Below are 19,582 nucleotides of genomic sequence, written 5' to 3' on the forward strand. Positions count from 1 at the left end.
GTTTGAGACCAGCCTGGCCAACATAGTGAAACCCAGTCTCTACTACAAATACAAAAATCAGCTGGGTGTGGTGGTGCACACCTGTAGTCCCAGCTACTTGGGAAGCTGAGGCAGGAGAATCACTTGAACCCGGGAGGTGGATACTGCAGTGAGCCAAGATTACTCCACTGCCTGGGTGACACTGGTGATCACTCTCTAGTCTGGGTGACAAAGCAAGACTCCATCTCAAAAAAAAAAAAAAAAAGATGATGCCTGAGTTGGTATAACATGTCCTATGTGCAATTCCTCAAGCTACTTCTGCCCATGTTAATATTCCCGTCCTAATCTCACACCTTATAATTTATACCTAAAGTGATGATTTTACTCTAATCAGATATAATCCACATAAAGGATATTTTCTTTTTCTTACACTGCATTCCAAAGGTATGGTGTATTTCTCCCCACAACACTTTTGTACTAATCTGAACACTGAACATTTCCTCTCCTTTCACTTTAATAACGTCTCAAATATCCTGTGGTATCCTTTAGAACTATAACATCCAAACACATGGCTAAATATGGAAGCCAATTCATATTGTAAAGTGCATTAATCCCTCTAATGCTACAATGTATTACATAGTTCCTATGACTTTTCTGCAATCTCTCCCTCAAATTCTAGAAATTAATCTTCCTGCTTATTGGACTCACACAATTCAATGAGTTACTCTTAAGAATCCAAGACTATTATAGAACCACAATGTATGCCCTTAACATAGCATAGTCGATAAATATTTACTCAACTAACTTGTTGATTTGAAATGCAAAAATATCTGGTTAATTCAGATTAAAATCCAAATTTGGACTTTGCAATGATTCATCCTGCAAACTCTTTAAATAAGTAACATAAATTAAGTAGCTATAAAATTGTTATGGAAATTTTACATATTTAAGAAAATAAACTTTTCAAATAACTCAATGGAACTCATTTTTATTCAACTGATACAGACACTAGAAACTACTTAAAGATTTCCTCTAAGGACATTTACAAGGCAATCTTGTGTTTGCCTAATTTGAGTCCCTTTAATTTTTCTGTAACTACATTTATTTCATTGAAATAAAACTGAATTATTTATTTAAAAGGCTTTATTTAATATATCACTAATTCAAACTAATCACTGATCCCATGACTGATATTTTGGATTACAAACATACAAAAGCACTATAGCCTGAAAAATCAAAATCTTTTCCATCATAATGCTTGAGAAAAATCCAACCTATAATGACTCAACAACATTGCAAATCTATTACAAAAAAAATTCAAAACATAAAATACATGACTATGAAATCAGTACTTTCCAAAAGTAGGTATATTAATATAATGTGATTTTGATGTCTTCATCTTTTATTATTATACTTTAAGTTCTAGGGTACATGATGTCTTCATCTTTAAGGTTATAGTTTTTAGAATACACAGCAAACACTGTTCAATTTATTCTACATATCTCAATATATTCAGTAGATGACTGCTGTGTTTTCAAAAGGAGAAGTAAATTTTTTGTTACCCTCTATAAATAAAAAACTGTTTTAAGAAATATTAAAACACCAATCAAGGCTGATAATACATCGTATCAAAAATTTCTATGATATCAAAAATCACATCTCCAACATAAAGTTAATTTTAAAATAATTTTTCCTGCGTCACGAATTAAAAGAAAAAATTTCACACAGAATTTCTTCTATATCAAATAAGTAAGTCTTCATTTTCTTCTCAAGAAAGAAAGATCAGGTCACTCTATTACCAGTCATCTATAAATACATTATTCAAGAACTTTATCACAGGCAACATTACTGTCACACAAAACATGTGGTCAGTAGTATCTTTGTCAAACGACATGATCTTGTTAGGGTCACTTAAAATCTTATGTCAGATTTCTATATGTGAAATGAGATAGTGTTTACTCACAGAAGCTTTTAGAATACACCTCGTTTATAATGTCAAGAGCATTATAATTTTCAAAAGCATTATAAGCATTTCCAAATTTCAACTTGCAGCATTTTCCAATAATTTCTTACCAATTTAGCATTTTTAATTGTATAATTCCTGAAAAAGTAAATGAATAATTGTGAAGAGGTTATTTGTATAAAAATGTGCCATCCACTAATAATTATATTAAACTTCAAACTCTATTAATAACATAAGTAAACGTCTTAAAGCTATACTTCACAGAGTATGTACAAAAACATTCTTTGTGTCATATATAATCTCAGACAAAATTACTGCACATATCTTGCTACAATCCACATTTTATTCAAAAATAAATTTAAAAATTTTAAAGAACAGGTCGTACAACTCTGTACCTTGTTTGTGCCTTGCAATTAAAATAATTGCATTTATAATATATATTTTGCCATTTTTTAACTGGCATCAACCTTATTTACAATTGCTTAAGTAGAAAATAAAATAAAACTGGGGTCAAATGTTTAAGTCAATGATAGGTATTTCTTTTGTATAAAGTATCATTTTTGGAAGTTTTCAAATTTTTGCAAATTATTTTCATTTCATGAATTCCATTATTATGTACTACGTTTCCTGATATTTATCACTTTAAACCTTAGAATTTTAGAATCTCAAAAACTAATTTGGCTCCATTTACCATAATGAAGGTGGTGATATGTGCCTTTCGTGTTAAATATTTATCAGATATAACAGACTCCTGCTAAATTTATTACTGTTATTTTCTTCACCTTTGTAGAAAGTCATACATAAAAGCAGAATAAAAGTTACCCTTAAAAATTATAAATATGTTCTTTGGAGAATTCTGCCTATGTAGGAAATGCAGGTAACGTACCAGCTAGAGCCTATTTCCTAATGCAGGGCCATCTTTTTGTTGTTTAAAGATGTGAAAAATGCAGAAAGGTGCCATCAATGATGCATTTAAAAATCCTACTGTGGGCCTAGTGCAGTCGCTCATGCCTGCAATCCCAGCACTTTGGGAGGCCGAGGGGGGCAGATCACGAGGTCAGGAGATCGAGACCATCCTGGCTAACAAGGTAGAACCCCGTTTCTACTAAAAATACAAAAAATTAGCTGGGAGTGGTGGTGGGCGCCTGTAGTCCCAGCTACTCGGGAGACTGAGGCAGGAGAATGGCGTGAACCCGGGAGGCAGAGCTCTCAGGGAGCAGAGATAGCGCCACTGCACTCCAGCCTGGGAAACAGAGCGAGAATCTGTCTCAAAAAAAAAAAAAAGAAAGAAAATCCTACAGTGATTGAGAACCATTTCAGATTCATCAAGTAACACCTCAAACTGTTTACATTAAAACAAAAATAAGTCAAGAACATCTACTATTGCAAGGAGAAGGTTGTCAAGTTTATCGGAAAAATCTACCTGAAATAACAAATATTACAGAACTCAGAAAAACTATATAGCCTATCTTTATAAGACAATATTGAGACATTATTGGATAGTGTTATTTGTAGCATCAACATAAGCTGCTTCATGAAATGTTAAAATATTTTTTAAATATTCAGCATTCTTCTTCTTCCCCCACCCCCGACCGAGAAGGACTCTCGCTCTGTCGCCAGGCTGGAGTGCAGTGGTGCGATCTTAGTTCACTGCAACCTCCACCTCCTGCGTTCAAGTGATTCTCCTGGCTCAACCTCCCAAGTACCTGGGACTACAGGTGCATGTCACCACACCCAGCTAATTTTTGTATTAGTAGAGACGGGATTTCACCATTTTGGCAGGGATGGCTTCAATCTCCTGACCTTGTGATCCGCCCACCTTGGCCTCCCAAAGTGCTGGGATTACAGGCGTGAGCCACCACACCCAGCTTTCAGCATTCTTTTAAACCAAATATTAATTCTCCTGATTATAAAAGAAATTTTACCAATGCTCATTGTAAAAAATTAAAACAAAATAGTCATGAAGGAAAAACTTAATTACATCATGTTAATATTTTAAAAAACACTTTTACTACTAAGAAAAGTTATTAATATTTTAAAATACAGAGCAAGACTAACACTGAATCAAACTTCCATTTATGAGAAATCATAAAATGGGAACTGGTTTTTCTATTCTAGCCATTTTGTTTTCCTCAATATCTATATATTTGGTTACAGGATGTACCACTTTCTACATATCTCTCTTAATCTAAAATAAAGTTCTGCTCAAGGAAAAGAGCATCTTTTGGAACCTACACATCAGAGTATAGCACTGACTCAGTAACACATACATGCTCCTATGCACCAAAATGGCCCTACCTGCACATACATGGTACTATCTATGCTCAGAATATTACACCAGCAGATTTCTCACATCTAAATCTTTTTTATCTACTTACTATATAATTGTATCTTTTTCACATCTAATGATTACCTTCTAGGGTAGGGAGGAAAAGAGGAAAGGTCCTTTAAGGCAACTTCGTTTATCTTTAAATTCACATAATTTATGGTATCTATGGAGCAAATCAGCTTATTAATCATTGTTTCTCCCAAGAAATAGATACATGACAAAATACTTCAAATCCCATTTTAATAAATGAGGAAAATTAAAGTGCAAAGACAAATGACAAGACATCCCTGGATAATCCTTCCTATTATTACTTCCCTAATGAGAATAAAATGTTTAAGCATATTTAGTGTAATAAAGTAAGAGGTAGGTTAACCTCTGAATCATGCCTGACTGTCTCATCTCAACATCCGCTTGCTGGATATCTTTAATCTCAAACGATGTGTTCATGAATAACCATTCCTGGGAAATGAGCTTTCAGAAATACACTTGAAATATCTGAGTTTAACCCAAAATTTGAGTTTAAATCAATTTACAAAAAGAAATGCTATCTTAGAAAACCCTAATGCTCAATGGATTATTTCTGTTTGAATTGGGATTAGTGACCTTTAAGTTGTGATGTTAATAAATATGGCACCCACAAAGATAATAAAACAGCAGCTACAGGCCAGGTACAGTGGCTTACGCCTGTAATCCCAGCACTTTGGGAGGCCGAGGTGGGCGGATCACGAGGTCAGGAAATCGAGACCATCCTGGCTAACACGGTGAAACTCCGTCTCTATTAAAAATACAAAAAATTAGCCGGGTGTGGTGGCGGGCGCCTGTAGTCCCAGCTACTCAGGAGGCTGAGGCAGGAGAATGGCATGAACCCAGGAGGCAGAGCTTACAGTGAGCTGAGATCGCATCACTGACCTCCAGCCTGGGCAACAGAATAAGACTCCGCCTCAAACAAACAAAAAACAAACAAACAAACAAAAACAGCAGCTACCATATTCTGAACATTTTTTTTTGTGCCAGGTGCTGTGCTGGGCACACATACTACAAATTTTCATTTAGTTCTCAAATTCAGCTGAACAGGGAGCTACAAGTCTCTGACTTAATATTTTTTAATCAATGCCAAAACTAAGGTTTTAGAGCATTTGGTATCTTACCTAAGGCCAAGCAGTTTATGAGGGCCTGGATCTCAGCCCAAGTTTCATATACTAATAGTGTAAATTATGAAGCTTTCCAACACTCTATAACTCTAGAAACAGCTATGCAAATAATAGAACCCTTAGGAAAGAGAATACAGAATGCATTATTTTTGGGCTGTCTTTTACAACCAAGCCGGATAATTACCACAAAATACAATACAATGATGAGAAAAATGGTTATGCTTCCTATTCTTAAAACACATTACCTAAAAAGAGAGGTTTCAAAATAAGTATTATCTTATTATATAAACACATTAAATATGACAAAAGAAAGTTAAGTGGTTTGCCCTAGAGTTGTATATAAAAACTATAGTAAATTTAAAAACTAAACTTAGAACTTGCCTCATTCAGCCTCTTTCAGCCTATGATAAAGCCTTTCTTTTCTACTCTTCCTCTTCAAAACAATTTTTTTTCAAAAAGAAATTGATAGAGATTTCAAAAAGTTATTCAAGGGAAATAACAAAAGCAAACCAAAGTAATATTAAGAATTTCAGTTTGATTACAGACTAAACTGGTAAGTTTGAGCTTATCAGATTGCTGTTTTAATAAAAGAAACTTGTAAGATCAAAGAAAAAGATCACAAGACAAGAAAAGAACTCAAGCAAAAGACTTATGATGAGAAAAAAAGAAATAAAACTCAGAGAAATATTGTAGGGAAAAGGTATAGACAGAGGTACAAAAATTTAAAGGCTTTTGAAATGAAAGCAGTGTAGCCTACTGGTGAAGTAGGCAGGCTTTGGCCCAGGCCTACTGGATGGGCGGGAACCTCTGCCATTGACTAGTTAACTGACGAATAATCATTTTTCTTTCTTTCCTTATCTTTAGAGTGGGAATAATAACTATTATCTCAAAAGGCTGTAGTGAGGATTAAATGTATAACACATGTAAAACTGAACAGTGAGCCTGGCACATAATAAGGATAAAATGCAGTAAGCGTGGCCTCAGGCTTTCTGTACACAGAATCCACTGGGTCTTTTCTAACTATATTTATTCCTTAAAGAAATTAAGATACGATTACCAAATAATATGTATAATTTTGAAGATTTTATAGGTGATATCTGGAATGTTAGCAGTACTGTATTTCCTTGAACTTTATGTTTTCCTTGAACTGGTCTGAATTTAAAAGGCACATTTAAACCAAGATGCCACTGGCAAACAGGGGACAAGAATAAATATAAACCCAAGCTACAGAAGTATAAAACAATTATTTTTTGATTCCCAAAAAAGTAAACTCTTGTCCTAAGTGTTTTATTAAACTGAGGCAAAGTCTGATTTTGATATATAGAATATTGTTTTATTCTTTATTTTAAATTTTTCTTACACGTTTAAAAATATACAGGGGTTCAGAACAACCTCAATAAAATGACAACATTTCTACTAAAAGACCTTTGAAGCCAAACCACCAGGGTGCAAACATGGTTGGCTTCTAATTTGAAGAGTCATAGGCACATTTTATTAAATGCATTTCATAAAACAAAGAAATCAAAAATGCTGAGAAGAAAAATACTCAGTAGTTTGATATAAATTTTAAAATATCTTTCAGGCAAGAAACTTATGGTAAAAAAGTAATATTTAGATGTTTTACTGCTCATACCTGCTTCACTAATTCCCCAAAATGCTACTTTGCTATATCTAAACCCCTGATAATTTATTACACAATCCCATGTAGCACGCAAAAAAATAAGTTAATCTCTGCATTTGAAAACAGATCTTACAAAAGAAAATACTGTCGGCTCTTACCTGTATTTGATAATTAAGTATATTATATTCTCAGCAGCACTAAAAATGCAGCTTTGTCTAATATAAATATCTAAATAACAGTTACACAAAAGTATTTTTCTCTTAAAATAAGTTTTTGTATATACTTTTTCCAATGTTGACAACTTAAACAACATTGATCTATATATTTTGCTAAGAAAACATTAGGCACAGATAACATAATTTACATTTTCTTTGCTGTAAAAAATATAATATGTGCAAACGCATATCACACAAATGACTGACTAGTGGACACAACAGTAAGCTATCATAGACCTAACACAAAAAAGATTCATGTTTTATTTTATTTACTTATTTTTTAAAAGGGCATTCTAAGTACCCTTAAGAGTAATGCCTCACTGCTAGGTGAGTATCCTGCATTTGCATTAGAATTACTAGTGGGTTTTCTTAAAGAAAAACAAAGCTTTACTATAGCAAAAAAAGACATCACTTTTAAGCAGATGAACTAATTTAAAAGGAACCAGATAAAAATGTTTCAAAAAGCCATTAAAAATATTTAATAAGCTACCAGATTGCTTTGCTGGAAGAAATACATTATTTAACATTATAGATGCTTTATACAGTAGATTCTTTCAATAGCTAAGACACTTCTAAAGTAAGGTAGCAATGGATGCAGATCAAGAAAAAGAGACAAAAAAAAAAAAAAAAAAAACCAGGAGACTGTTAGGAAAAGGGGGAAAAGCAAATGTCATTTCACCCAGAAGAAACAAAAATACTGTTTCTATTTGTTTGTAGCAGAAAAATTGTGCTGCAGAGAAGATTCTAGAAACACAAGCAAAGGGGTTGTTTGGCAAGTAATAAAATGCAATGCTTACTGTGCATCCTCCATGAAGAGATCACTTATGGATTGTAGATTAGTGTGATTAAATGTACACTTTGATGCAAAAGATTATACTTTGCCACATATATAATATGTAGCATTTTTCTATAAAGGGCAATTTATGTAAGTAATAACTTCCACAAAGAGTGAGAGAAACAGACAAAGTGAGAAAGACAGAGGCATGGTACAGTCAGACAGAAAGACAAAAACGCCAAGCCAAGGAGCTTGCTCATGTCCTGCAGAAGATTTGAGATATTATTTTTCATCTCAGTGCTTAATTTTTCCTATTACTGCACACAAATACTCACATGCTGTAATTATTTCATGAGATAACCCTCTATACATCCTTCCCTTTAGTTTCTTCCATGAAAAAGAAAAAAAAAGAGAAACCTTTAGTCTCATACTTCATTTTATAGTCAACTATTCAAGTAAATATTTCTCTGATGGCAAATTTCCAGATGAATCTAGAATATGATCCAAAACCACTGTCAGATTACATTTGATTTACTATGTAGCTCTCTTCAAATGGAGCAAGAATTAGCCCGTTTCCTAGGTTTGGGGTCTTGTGCTTCCTGATCCTTCACACACATACAGGATGTGCACATTGTCTCAGACAGTCTTCGGAGGCCTAGCCGGAAAACGCTGTTGGAGAGGCTGTATATTACACAGTTACAAAAACTATTACTTATTGCAAGCCAGGTTGTTAAGAAGGACAGAGTTGGATTATCCAAGACCCGGGAGCTTTCTAGAAGAAAGTAAATTATATAGGGGAGCCACAGCATATAAAATACACTGGTTATCCTAAACAAAACCATGGCGTAGCGACGGTCAGGGCTGTGTCCAGTCTCTCTGGAAGAATCTACCTCATGGCTAGGGAATCGGGCTCTTCGGTCATTTATCTCTTTGGTGTGCTGACGGCAAATTTTGAAAATGTGGAAGTAAGTGAAGCAGACAACAAAGGCAGCAGGAGCATAAAGTAAACAAACAATAAAGCCAGTAAAATAGGCACTAGTGAGCCAAGAGGTGGCACACCATTCAAAAATGTCACCGTGGTAACCAGGTTTCCCCCAGCCAAAAAAGGAAGGCAAGAAAATTAGGCAGGAGTAGATCCAGATCAAAATAATGCAAATTCTCAGGCGACAAGGGGTGACCAGTTGATTGTAGGAAAGAGGCTTGGTTATTGCAAGGTAACGATCCACACTGATGCAAGCAAGACATGCCATAGAAACACTTTTTAGAACTGAGATGATATATCCAAAAACCTGGCAAGTCAATGACTCGTGGACACCTGTGGAGTAGTGGAGAAGTGAGAGAGTAGGAACCAAGCAGCTAACTCCAACGAAAAGATCAGCATATGCCATCGTCTGAATGAAATAGCTGGTAGTATAATGATGTAACAGTGGAGCACAATGAAAGACAAAGATAACTGTTAGATTCCCAGCAATGATCAGAAATGTCAGCAACACAATAACCACTGTCTCGAAGATGCAGACATCCACCACACTGTAGTGGCCAAATCCAAGTGGGCAGGAGTGATGCTCGGACACATTCACAATGCCACTGCTCATGTTCAGGATCCTCCATTCAGTCCACCTGGATTCATTCATGGCTTGGAAATTTAAAGATACCTGCAGACTTGGCCACCGCAAGCAGGTGCCCTGTCCAGCATCTATTAAACACCGCACACGAGTGTTTCAGAACCTGCTTCAGTAGACAATGTCAGTGCTTCTGTCACAGCTGAGAGTCCCAGAGAGTGCTCAAGTCTCTTCATCAGCCTCAGTTCAGCAGTGACACACCTCAGCTTTCGGGCGGGGGGCGGGGGGGTGGGGGGTGGAGAGAAGGGGGTAAGCTAGAAAGGAGGTGAAAAGAGGTCACTAATTAGTTTCCTTTGCCCTCAAAGAACTTTTTGCAGGCATAAGGTACTTCTAGAGAAAATAGACTTATTATCTTGCACTATGAAAAATTAAATCTGTAAAAAGAAAAAAAAAATGAATTGCCAAAGGAAGAAAAGCTTCTGTGGGCTGTTCTCCAAGAGAGGCAGTTTCTTAGGGAACAACTAGAAAGAATGAGAAAAGAAAACTCTTAAACCGTCTCAGGCTTCCTGCTTTATCTATGATGAAAAATGCATTCGTATTTTAGATTTTAAATAATTAAGACCTCAAATTTGGTTGAAAAGCTGAGAAAAAGTTCATTGTGGAAAAGAGTGTCTTTGGGCTTAGTTCAGGGATTGATGTTGGGGGGTCAAATTTATCATCTATTTCTCATTTTTCTAAAATCTAAGAAAAACAACTCTATCAAAGTTAATTCGAAGATTCATCTCTACATGGGCAGAACAGAGGTAAGAGACTACAGATTGCCGTATAACTCTCATGAGAAAAAAGTATTTTCCAATAGAAAAGATAATATACAATGAATTAATGAATTAACACCTGGCAAAATATAATAAACTTCTGAAGTTTTAATTCTGCATGCATTTTTAAAGCATTTAGATGAAAGCACTTTTAGTTCATTACAGTTACTGGTGGTACTAACAGCAATGTAACTTATACCTCTTCCTTTTCAAAATGAAATCATTTTTGATATTAATTTGGCATCTATAACTTAAAATAACATTTGTTATTTGATATACCACCTTCCTTACAATGGAGCATAAAAATAAAATATGTAACTCACAGTTACTTTTCACCTTTGCAACTGTACACCCATATCTCACATATATATGTAAATATAAAGTTAGACAATAATAAAACTTTTCAATACACTCTGAGCTTATTTGACCAGAAATGTTGCCATTATTTATTACTTAGGTATTTCTAATAGGCTTCATATTCTATTTTGCTATACCTTTTCTATTTTTGGTAGATGATTAACACATTAAATCATTACTTCAACTATATCTTCTGAAAGTGGAAAATTACCTTGTTTATTACATTTGCAGTTATGTAGCAGCCATATGTTAAAAAATGCCTCTTCTATTTCTGTATTCTATTTTGAGCAACTGCTCAATTAACACAGGGGCCATTAGGTAGGTTGCAAGTTAGTCTTATTTTAAAATACCTCTAAAGTATCAAGATGAGTTTAAATCCTAGAGTTTGAAATATTGCAAGGCTGGCAGGATAGAATCCATCCAAAATGCTTCCAAGGTCATTTTGATATCAGGTTAACATTTGCCAAAGTATTTTTTAAAAGTAAAGTCATTTCAGAGAGTCTCTTGTCATTCTTTGTTATCCTATCTTTTGAAGAAATAACATGCATTAGAAATAACGTTTCCTCCAGGAACAATGCAGCAGCTTAATAGAAAGCATTCTTCTGAAAGTTATTTTCTGGTGCACCACCAAGTCATTCAGGCAAGTCCTTCTTCTTTTATAATAGCCACAGGATATTTCTTCTTGTACATTCCTAGTTTCACTTATCACAAAATAGTTCTCTTGTTACAGGAATAAGGTAATGCTTCTCACCTACATTCACTCTTATCAGCTGCTAGGCTGGGCTGCTTGATTCAGAAGTCCGATTTACTGTGATGCAGTTACAAGGATGCTCTCAGTATATTCTTCACAATCTCTCAGCATCAATGCCTCCACCTGAGCCCAAGCCCTCCTCCTCCTCCTCCTCATCCTGGGCTGATGCAGAAAAACTCACCATCAGAAAGGTGACTCGGCCCTCCTGCCCCAATCAACAGCACAGCCAATGGCTACTGCAGCTGAAACTGTCACTAGGTAACAGTTGCCAGGCACATGCAGGCTTATAGACTTACTCGGCAAGCTCCGATCAAGACTGACAAAAGAAGACAATGGAACTGACCGATCTTTATAATATATTAAGGTATTTATGATCTTCTCAAGGTATTCTCCTTATAGCATTTGTAAAGATTATTTTGCATGGACAGGACAGAAAAAATAAACTGGCATACTCCTGTAAACCCTGTAAAGAAACTACCACAAGGTACTATGACACTAAAAAGTCAGCAGTAATCTAATGCTCATTGGCAGAAAAAACTTATTAATTATTAAAAATCTGCCAAGTCTTCATGAACTAAAGTGATTTGACTACTAATTTATCTCTAAAATATATAGCTATATTTTAATTAACAGAAATTATAAATCATTTACTAATCTCTCCAATCCCTACCACACCCACAAAAAAATGCTGAGTTTGATGTATTTAACTGTACAAACAAATCAACAGAACTAGCACTACTGTACCAAAATCTATTCAGAGAAATAATGAAGGTCAAATATGATCTCAACAGAGCACAGAAATTAGAATAAATAGAAACATTGCTTATCCACTTTTTATCCTAATATGAAAAAAAGGTCAAATGGTCAAAGAAATTTGTTCTAAGTGCTTGAGCTACACATACCTAAACTAGAACAATGCAAATTAAACTCAAATATTTGATGGACATTAAAAACATTTCTGATTATTTTGACTTACTACAGACAAACATTCACTATTTTAAACATACTTCTTATGGGATCAGCACTTTTCTTAAAAGTGACTTAGAACTAATTTACAAATTATTTCAGAATTAAAATACACCAGGAAAATCAAGATAAAAATGGAAGATAACTAACATTTGTTGAGTATTTTCTATATGTCAAGCATTGTGCTGTGTGCATTATATACTTCTCCTTTATAAAAATCTTAAAACTCTATGAAGCAGGTATCATCATTATCCTTTTCCAAACGAAGAAAGCAGATACTAGAGATAGTAAGTATAACTTGCCTATAATTATAGACTTGTGAAACTGGGACTGAAACAGGTTATTATTATTCTTAAGACTAAAAATTGCAAATCAAAACCACAATGAGATACCATCTCACACCGGTCAGAATGGTTATTAAAAAGTGAAAAAATTACAGATGTTTGCAAGGTGGTGGAAAAAAAGGAACACTTATATAATGCTGGTGGGAATGTAAATTAGTTCAGCCACTGTGAAATGCAGTTTGACGATTTCTCAAAAATTTAAAACAGAACTAGCATTCAACCCAGAGGAATAGAAATCATTCTACCAAAAAGATACATGCAGTCATGTGTTCAATGCAGCACTATTCACAATAGCAAACATGGATCAATCTAGATGCCTATCAACAATGGACTGAATAAAGAAAACATGGTACATATACACCATGAAGTACTACGCAGCCATAAAAAGAACAAAATCATGCCCTTTGCAGAAAGACAGATGCAGCTAGAGGCCATTATCCTAAGCAAATCAATGCAAAAACAGAAAACCAAATACTGCATTTTCTCACTTACAAGTGGGAGCTAAACACTGAGTACATATGGACACAAAGAGGGGAATAGTAGATGCTGGGCCTGACTCCACAGGAAAAGTGGAGGGTGAGAGGACTGAAAAACTACCTATTAGGTACTATGCTCACTATGCTCACTACCTAGGTGATGAAATCATTTGTATACCAAACCAGTGACACACAATTCACCCATGTAACAAACCTGTACGTGTACTCCCTGAACCATAAATAAGCAAAAATACAAGAATAAAACAAATAAAACCCCCACTCTCTTCTTTCTTCTGATGGCTGCTGGTCAGAAAAAGTCTTAGAATAATTTCAAATTTTATAAAAATGATTTATATCATATCAAGTATCTTTTCTTACTGCAATGGAATAAAACTAAAAATCACAAGAGGAGCTTTGGAAACTGTGCAAATATATGGAAATTAAACAATATGCTCTTGAATGACCAATGGGTCAATGAAGAAATTAAGAGGAGAATTTTAAAAGTTCTTAAACAAATAAAAATGGAAACGCAGCATACCAATACCTATGAGATACAGCAAAAGCAATAATAACACAGAAACTTATAGAAATAAATGCCTAATCAAAGAAATAGAAAGACTTCAAATAAATAACCTAATGACACACCTCAAAAAACTATAAAAGCAAGAACAAACCAACCCAATATTAGTAGAATGAATAAAGAGCAGAGCAGAAGTAAATGAAATTGAGACCTAAAAAACGTACAAAAGATCAACAAAACAAAAACTTGATTTTGGAAAGATAAACAAAATCAACAAACCCTTAGCCAGACTAAGCAAAAAAAGAAGACCCAAATAAATAAAATCAAAGATGAAAAAAAAGACATTACAATTGACTCCATGGAAATACAAAGGATCATTGGAGACTATTGTGAAAAATATATATGCCAACAAACTGGAAAACCTAGAAAAAATGGCTAAATTCCTGGACCCATACAATCTACCAAGATTGAACCATGAAGAAATAGAAAATCTGAACAGACCAATAATGAGTAAAGAGACTGAAGCAATAATAAAAAGTCTCCCATCAAAGACATGCCCAGAACTTGATGGCTTCACTGCTGAATTCTACCAAACACTTAAAGAAGAACTAATATCAACTCTACTCAAACTATTCTTAAAAAGTTAAGAGGAGAGAATACTTCCAAACTCATTCTATGAGGCCAGCATTATCTTGATACCAAAAGCATACCTGGACACATACAACAAAGAAAATTATAGGAGACCAATATCCCTGAGGAACATAGATGCAAAAATCCTTAACAAAACACTAGCAAACCAAACAACACATTAAAAAGATAAGCCATGTTCATGGATTGGAAGAATTAATATTGTTAAAAGGACAATACCACCCAAAGCAACATACAGATTTAATGCAATCCCTTTCAAAATACCAAAGACATTCAAATAAATAGAGAGAAAAAAAAACACAAAAACTAAAATTTGTATGGAACTACAAAAGACCCTGAATAGCTAAAGCAATCCTGAGAAAAAAGAACAAAGCTAGAGGCATCACTCTACCTGACTCCAAATATACTACAAAGTTATAGTAACCAAAACAGCATGATATTAGCATAAAAACACATAGACCAATGGAACAGAACAGAGAACCCAGAAATAAATATACACATTTATAGTCAACCTAAATTCAGTAAAGGCACCAAGAAAATACACTGTTGAAAAGACAGTGTCTTCCATCAATGCTGCTGCAAAAACTAGATATCCATATGTAGAAAAATAAAACTAGACTCCTGTCTCTCACCATATACAAAAATCAAGTCAAAGTTGATTAAAAACTTAAAGGTAAGACCTGAAACTATGCAGCTAATACAAGAAAACACTGGGGAAATGCTTCAGGACACTGGTTTTGGCAAATGATTATTTGAGTAAGACCTCAAAAGCACAGGCAACAAAACAAAAATAGACAAACAGGATGATATTAAGCTAAAAAGCTTCTGCATAGCAAAGAAAATAATCAACACAGTGAACAGGCAACCTATTAAATGGGAAAATATTAGCAAACTATCCACCTGACAAGGGATTAATAATGAGAAAAAAAGAATTAAAAAGTCCGCAAAAGATAGGAATAGACATTTCTCACAGGAGGACAAACAAATTGCCAAGAGGTATATGAAAAATTACTCAATTTGCATCTGGCAAATGCAAATCAAAACTACAATGAGATATAGTCTCACCTAGTTAATATGGCTATTATCAAAAAGACAAAAAGTAACAAGCACTGGTGAGGATGCAGAGAAAACAGAACACTCATACACCATTGGGGGAATGTAAAACTAAAATAGCCATTATGGAAAACAATATGGAATTTCCTCAAAAATTTAAAAATAGAACTATCACATGATCCAGCAATCCCACTGCTGGGTATATATCCAAAAGAAAGGAAATCAGCAATATCAAATAGATATATGCGCTACCATGTTATTACAACACTATTCACAATAGCCAAGATACGGAATCAACCTAAGTGTCCATCAAGATATAAATAGGTGGGGGGAAAAAAGCAATATGTATACATAATAAAATATTATTCAACTATAAAAAATAATGAAATCCTTACATTTGCAGCAACATTATTGGAACTGGAGGACATTATGTTTAGTGAAATAAACCAGGCACAGAAAGACAAACATTGAATACTCTCACTCATATGTGTGAGTTTAAAAAGTTGATCTTATCAAAGTAGTGAGTAATATGATAGTTGCCAGAGGCTGAGAAGGGTAGGGAAGAAGGAATGAAAAGAGGTTGGCTAATGGTTACAAAAATGCAGTCAAATAGAAGGAATAAGTTCTAGTGCTTGTAGTGAGGAGATTATAGTTAACAATTTACTGTATATTTCAAAATAGCTGAAGAGAAGTTAGAATGTTACCAACACCGTAAGTCATAAATGTTTGAGATGATAGATGTCCCAATTTCCCTGATTTGATCATCATTACACATTGTATGCATGTATCAAAATATCACATGTACCCCATATATAACTATTATGTATAATTAATTGTAAAAATTATTTCTACTCCCTGATTCTAAAATAAAAGTTGGAAAAAAATTATTTCTAAAGAGTAGAAGGCCCTATTCTTTCCTCCATGTTGAATTGCCTTTCAGAGAAAACCATGTTACTGTCAAAATCTTTGGAGGTTTAGGTGAATATAGAATGGTAAGTGTATTTCTCATTACCAGAAATGAGATGTAAGACACATTAGAATAACAATTTTCACATGAATACTATGTTTAAGGATGAAAAGGCAATATTTAAATTTTATACAAAAGGCTAGAAAGTCCTATTTTATAGGGAAATATTTTGACTTTTAGAGATGAAAGTATTAAAATCAAATTCAGATCTAATATTCTCTAGTACAAGAAAAATAAATATTTAAAATAAAATTATATTTGATAAATATTCATGAATATAGATAGGTCTCACATTCCTTGTAAAGAAAAGTTAAATGCTAAGATTCACTACCAAACCATTGAAAAAGTATAGCCATTACACATATTTGAAACAGTTCTGAATCATAATATTTCTAAAATTAGGAAAATGGCAAAAAATACCATTCAGAAAATTTCACATACTAAATCCCTTTAGTTTGTTTCCAAAAAATAATCACTGGTAACTATCTGAATCTAGAAATACTGTAAATAATCCATAACTGCACATGCTTCTAAAGGGAGATGAAAACATGAGATAAAGTTTCAGAAGCAGTGCCTTTGACCCACTAAGTCTCCCTCTTTCTTTCCACCAACTTAAAAAAAATAAAAATAAAAAAGCTTCAGCAGCTCAAATAAAGTAGTTTTTTCTTTTTAGCAACTGACTGTACTAGCTCCTTGTTTTTTTGTTTGTTTTTGTTTTTGTTTTTGTTTTTTTGAGACACAGTTTCAATCTTGTTGCCCAGGTAGGAGTTCAATGGCATGATCTCGGCTCACTGCAACCTCTGCCTCCCAGGTTAAGCAATTCTCCTGCTTCAGCCTCCCAAGTAGCTGGGATTATAGAAACGCACCACCACGACTGGCTAATTTTGTATTTTAGTAGAGACGGGGTTTCACCATGCTGGTCAGGCTGGTCTCGAACTCCTGACCTCAAGTAATCCACCCGCCTTGGCCTCCCAAAGTGCTGGGATTACAGACGTGAGACACTGCGCCCAGCTGACTGTACTAGCTTCCTTACTTTTCTTCCTTCCCATACTTTTTTCCAATCAGATTATAGTATGAACACATTTATAACATGAAGTTTTACTGACAAAAGAGTACTAATATATATTTACACAGTTTCCTATATAAAGCATTCTTTGTTTTTAAATTAGGCATAATTCTCTTCATTTTCGGGGTCATTAGGTATCTTGTTATTGCCATTTTTTTCCACAATCATCAACTGCCTCCTTCTGCTTTCAACTGATGAATGCTAATCAGAAAATATCTAGGAGGAATCATTATACGGAATTACTTGTAACAGCCCAAACTGTGTAGCTTTATTACATGATACTTCACAGGCATTTGATTTTTTATTTATACATTAGATATGTTTTATTCTTTTATATTTATCAATATTTCATTATTAAAACATCCAGTCAATTCAAACTACTCCTCAAAAGAACTTAAGTAGCAAAGCATGAAAGGACCATTAGCCGTCAATGGCAAATAGGATAAATAATAGGCAATGTCTATCAAAGAGAACTATACAAGCAATATAGTATCAAAGAAAGTAAACAAATAGAGGCCGGTCAAGGTAGCTCACACCTGTAATCCCAGAACTCTGGAAGGCCAAGGTGGGCTGATCAACTTGAGGTCAGGAGTTCAAGACCAGTCTGGCCAATATGGTGAAGCCCTGTCTCTACTAAAAATACAAAAAATTAGCCAGGCATGGTGGTGCACGCCTGTAATCCCAGCTACTCAGGAGGCTGAGGCATAAGAATTGCTTACAGTGAGCAGAAATAGCACCATTGTGCACTCCAGCCTGAGCAACAGGGTAGTTTTGAGACTATCTCAAAAAAAAAAAAGAAAGAAAGAAAAGTAAACAAATAGAGACTAAAGTAAACCTGTTGTCCTTTAATAAATTTAAAAGCGTACCAAAAGGCATATGCATTCAAAATTTACCTATTTCCTCTACTACTTCTCCTACCTGGTAACTTTTCTCGATCTTCCCTATCATTACCCTAGCAAACCAGCATCATCTTGTGCTTAGACACCTATAGTGTCTTCCAGTGTGGCCTTTTTGAGTTGTTTGTAGTCTCTCTTCAATTCATTACTCACAAAAGAGACAAAGTATTTTTTTCCACAATGCAAACCAGATCACATTACTTCTGTTTTAAAATACTTCACTGGTTTTATATTGCCCTTATGCTAAGATCCTAACAGGTGCTATAAAAACTGGTCTCCATGCATCCACTCAGTCTCATTTCTCTTTTATGTTGTTTAGGATTAACTAAACTACCTCTACCTCCCCACCAACTCATATCCCTCACCCAACAGTCACAAATATACTTGCTATGTTCCCTACGGTCTCAGGATATTTATAACTGCTGCTTACTAGGCCATCACACTTCTTTTTATTTAATTCAGATGCAATCTTTAGGTCTCAGCTTTAATAACACTTCCTCTGGGAAATCTTCTTGAGTTCCCACAGGGAACCAGACCAGATTCTACACTTATTATGGTTTATAATTATTTACTTCATTCAGCTTTGTCTTCTTGACTAGATTGCAAGTCTCATGAGGGGAGCAACATCTGCTTTGTTTGATGTTGCATCTCAACTGCCTACACTGTGGTGCTAGACACAGAATAGGTGTTGAACAAATAAGTATTTAACATAATTTTAATATAAGGCACATAAAATAGCTAAAAGAGTCTATCAAAGGACTGAAAAACACTAACATCCAGTCTATGTGAAGCTCAGAATCCACAAACTTCACAAGAAAAAGCTAGAAAATGTATTTCCCAATTGTGGGAGGGGGGAATTAAACTCCTAATACATTCAAATGAAGGGCAGTATTAGTCATCTATAAATCTCCCTACACTAAACTAAATATGAGTATTTCACTAGCGCTTTGAAAAGTCCTATCTAGCAAGACAATGATTAATTACTTATCATCTTAACAATGCCAAATGCTGCAAAATACAGGATCAATGCACTTTAAATGTACTATCAAATGTAGTATTAAAGCAACTTGGTCTAAGTGCCAAGAATCAAATAAACCTCTGAAGTGATACATATCACAATCTACTGAT

General features: G+C 34.4%; 2 protein-coding genes across 2 annotated transcripts in view; both read right to left on the minus strand.

Moving 5' to 3' along the window:
* The window catches only part of RABGAP1L (RAB GTPase activating protein 1 like), an 802,566-nt gene that overhangs the window by 517,126 nt on the left and 265,858 nt on the right, over positions 1–19,582 (minus strand). The window lies entirely within an intron of this gene.
* Positions 8,172–9,705, minus strand: GPR52 (G protein-coupled receptor 52). The gene has a single exon (XM_025369047.1). It carries the CDS (start codon positions 9,665–9,667, stop codon positions 8,582–8,584), a length of 1,086 nt encoding a protein of 361 aa, XP_025224832.1. The 5' UTR covers positions 9,668–9,705; the 3' UTR covers positions 8,172–8,581.

This window comes from Theropithecus gelada, chromosome 1, assembly GCF_003255815.1.
Source record: "Theropithecus gelada isolate Dixy chromosome 1, Tgel_1.0, whole genome shotgun sequence".
Lineage (NCBI taxonomy): Eukaryota > Metazoa > Chordata > Mammalia > Primates > Cercopithecidae > Theropithecus > Theropithecus gelada.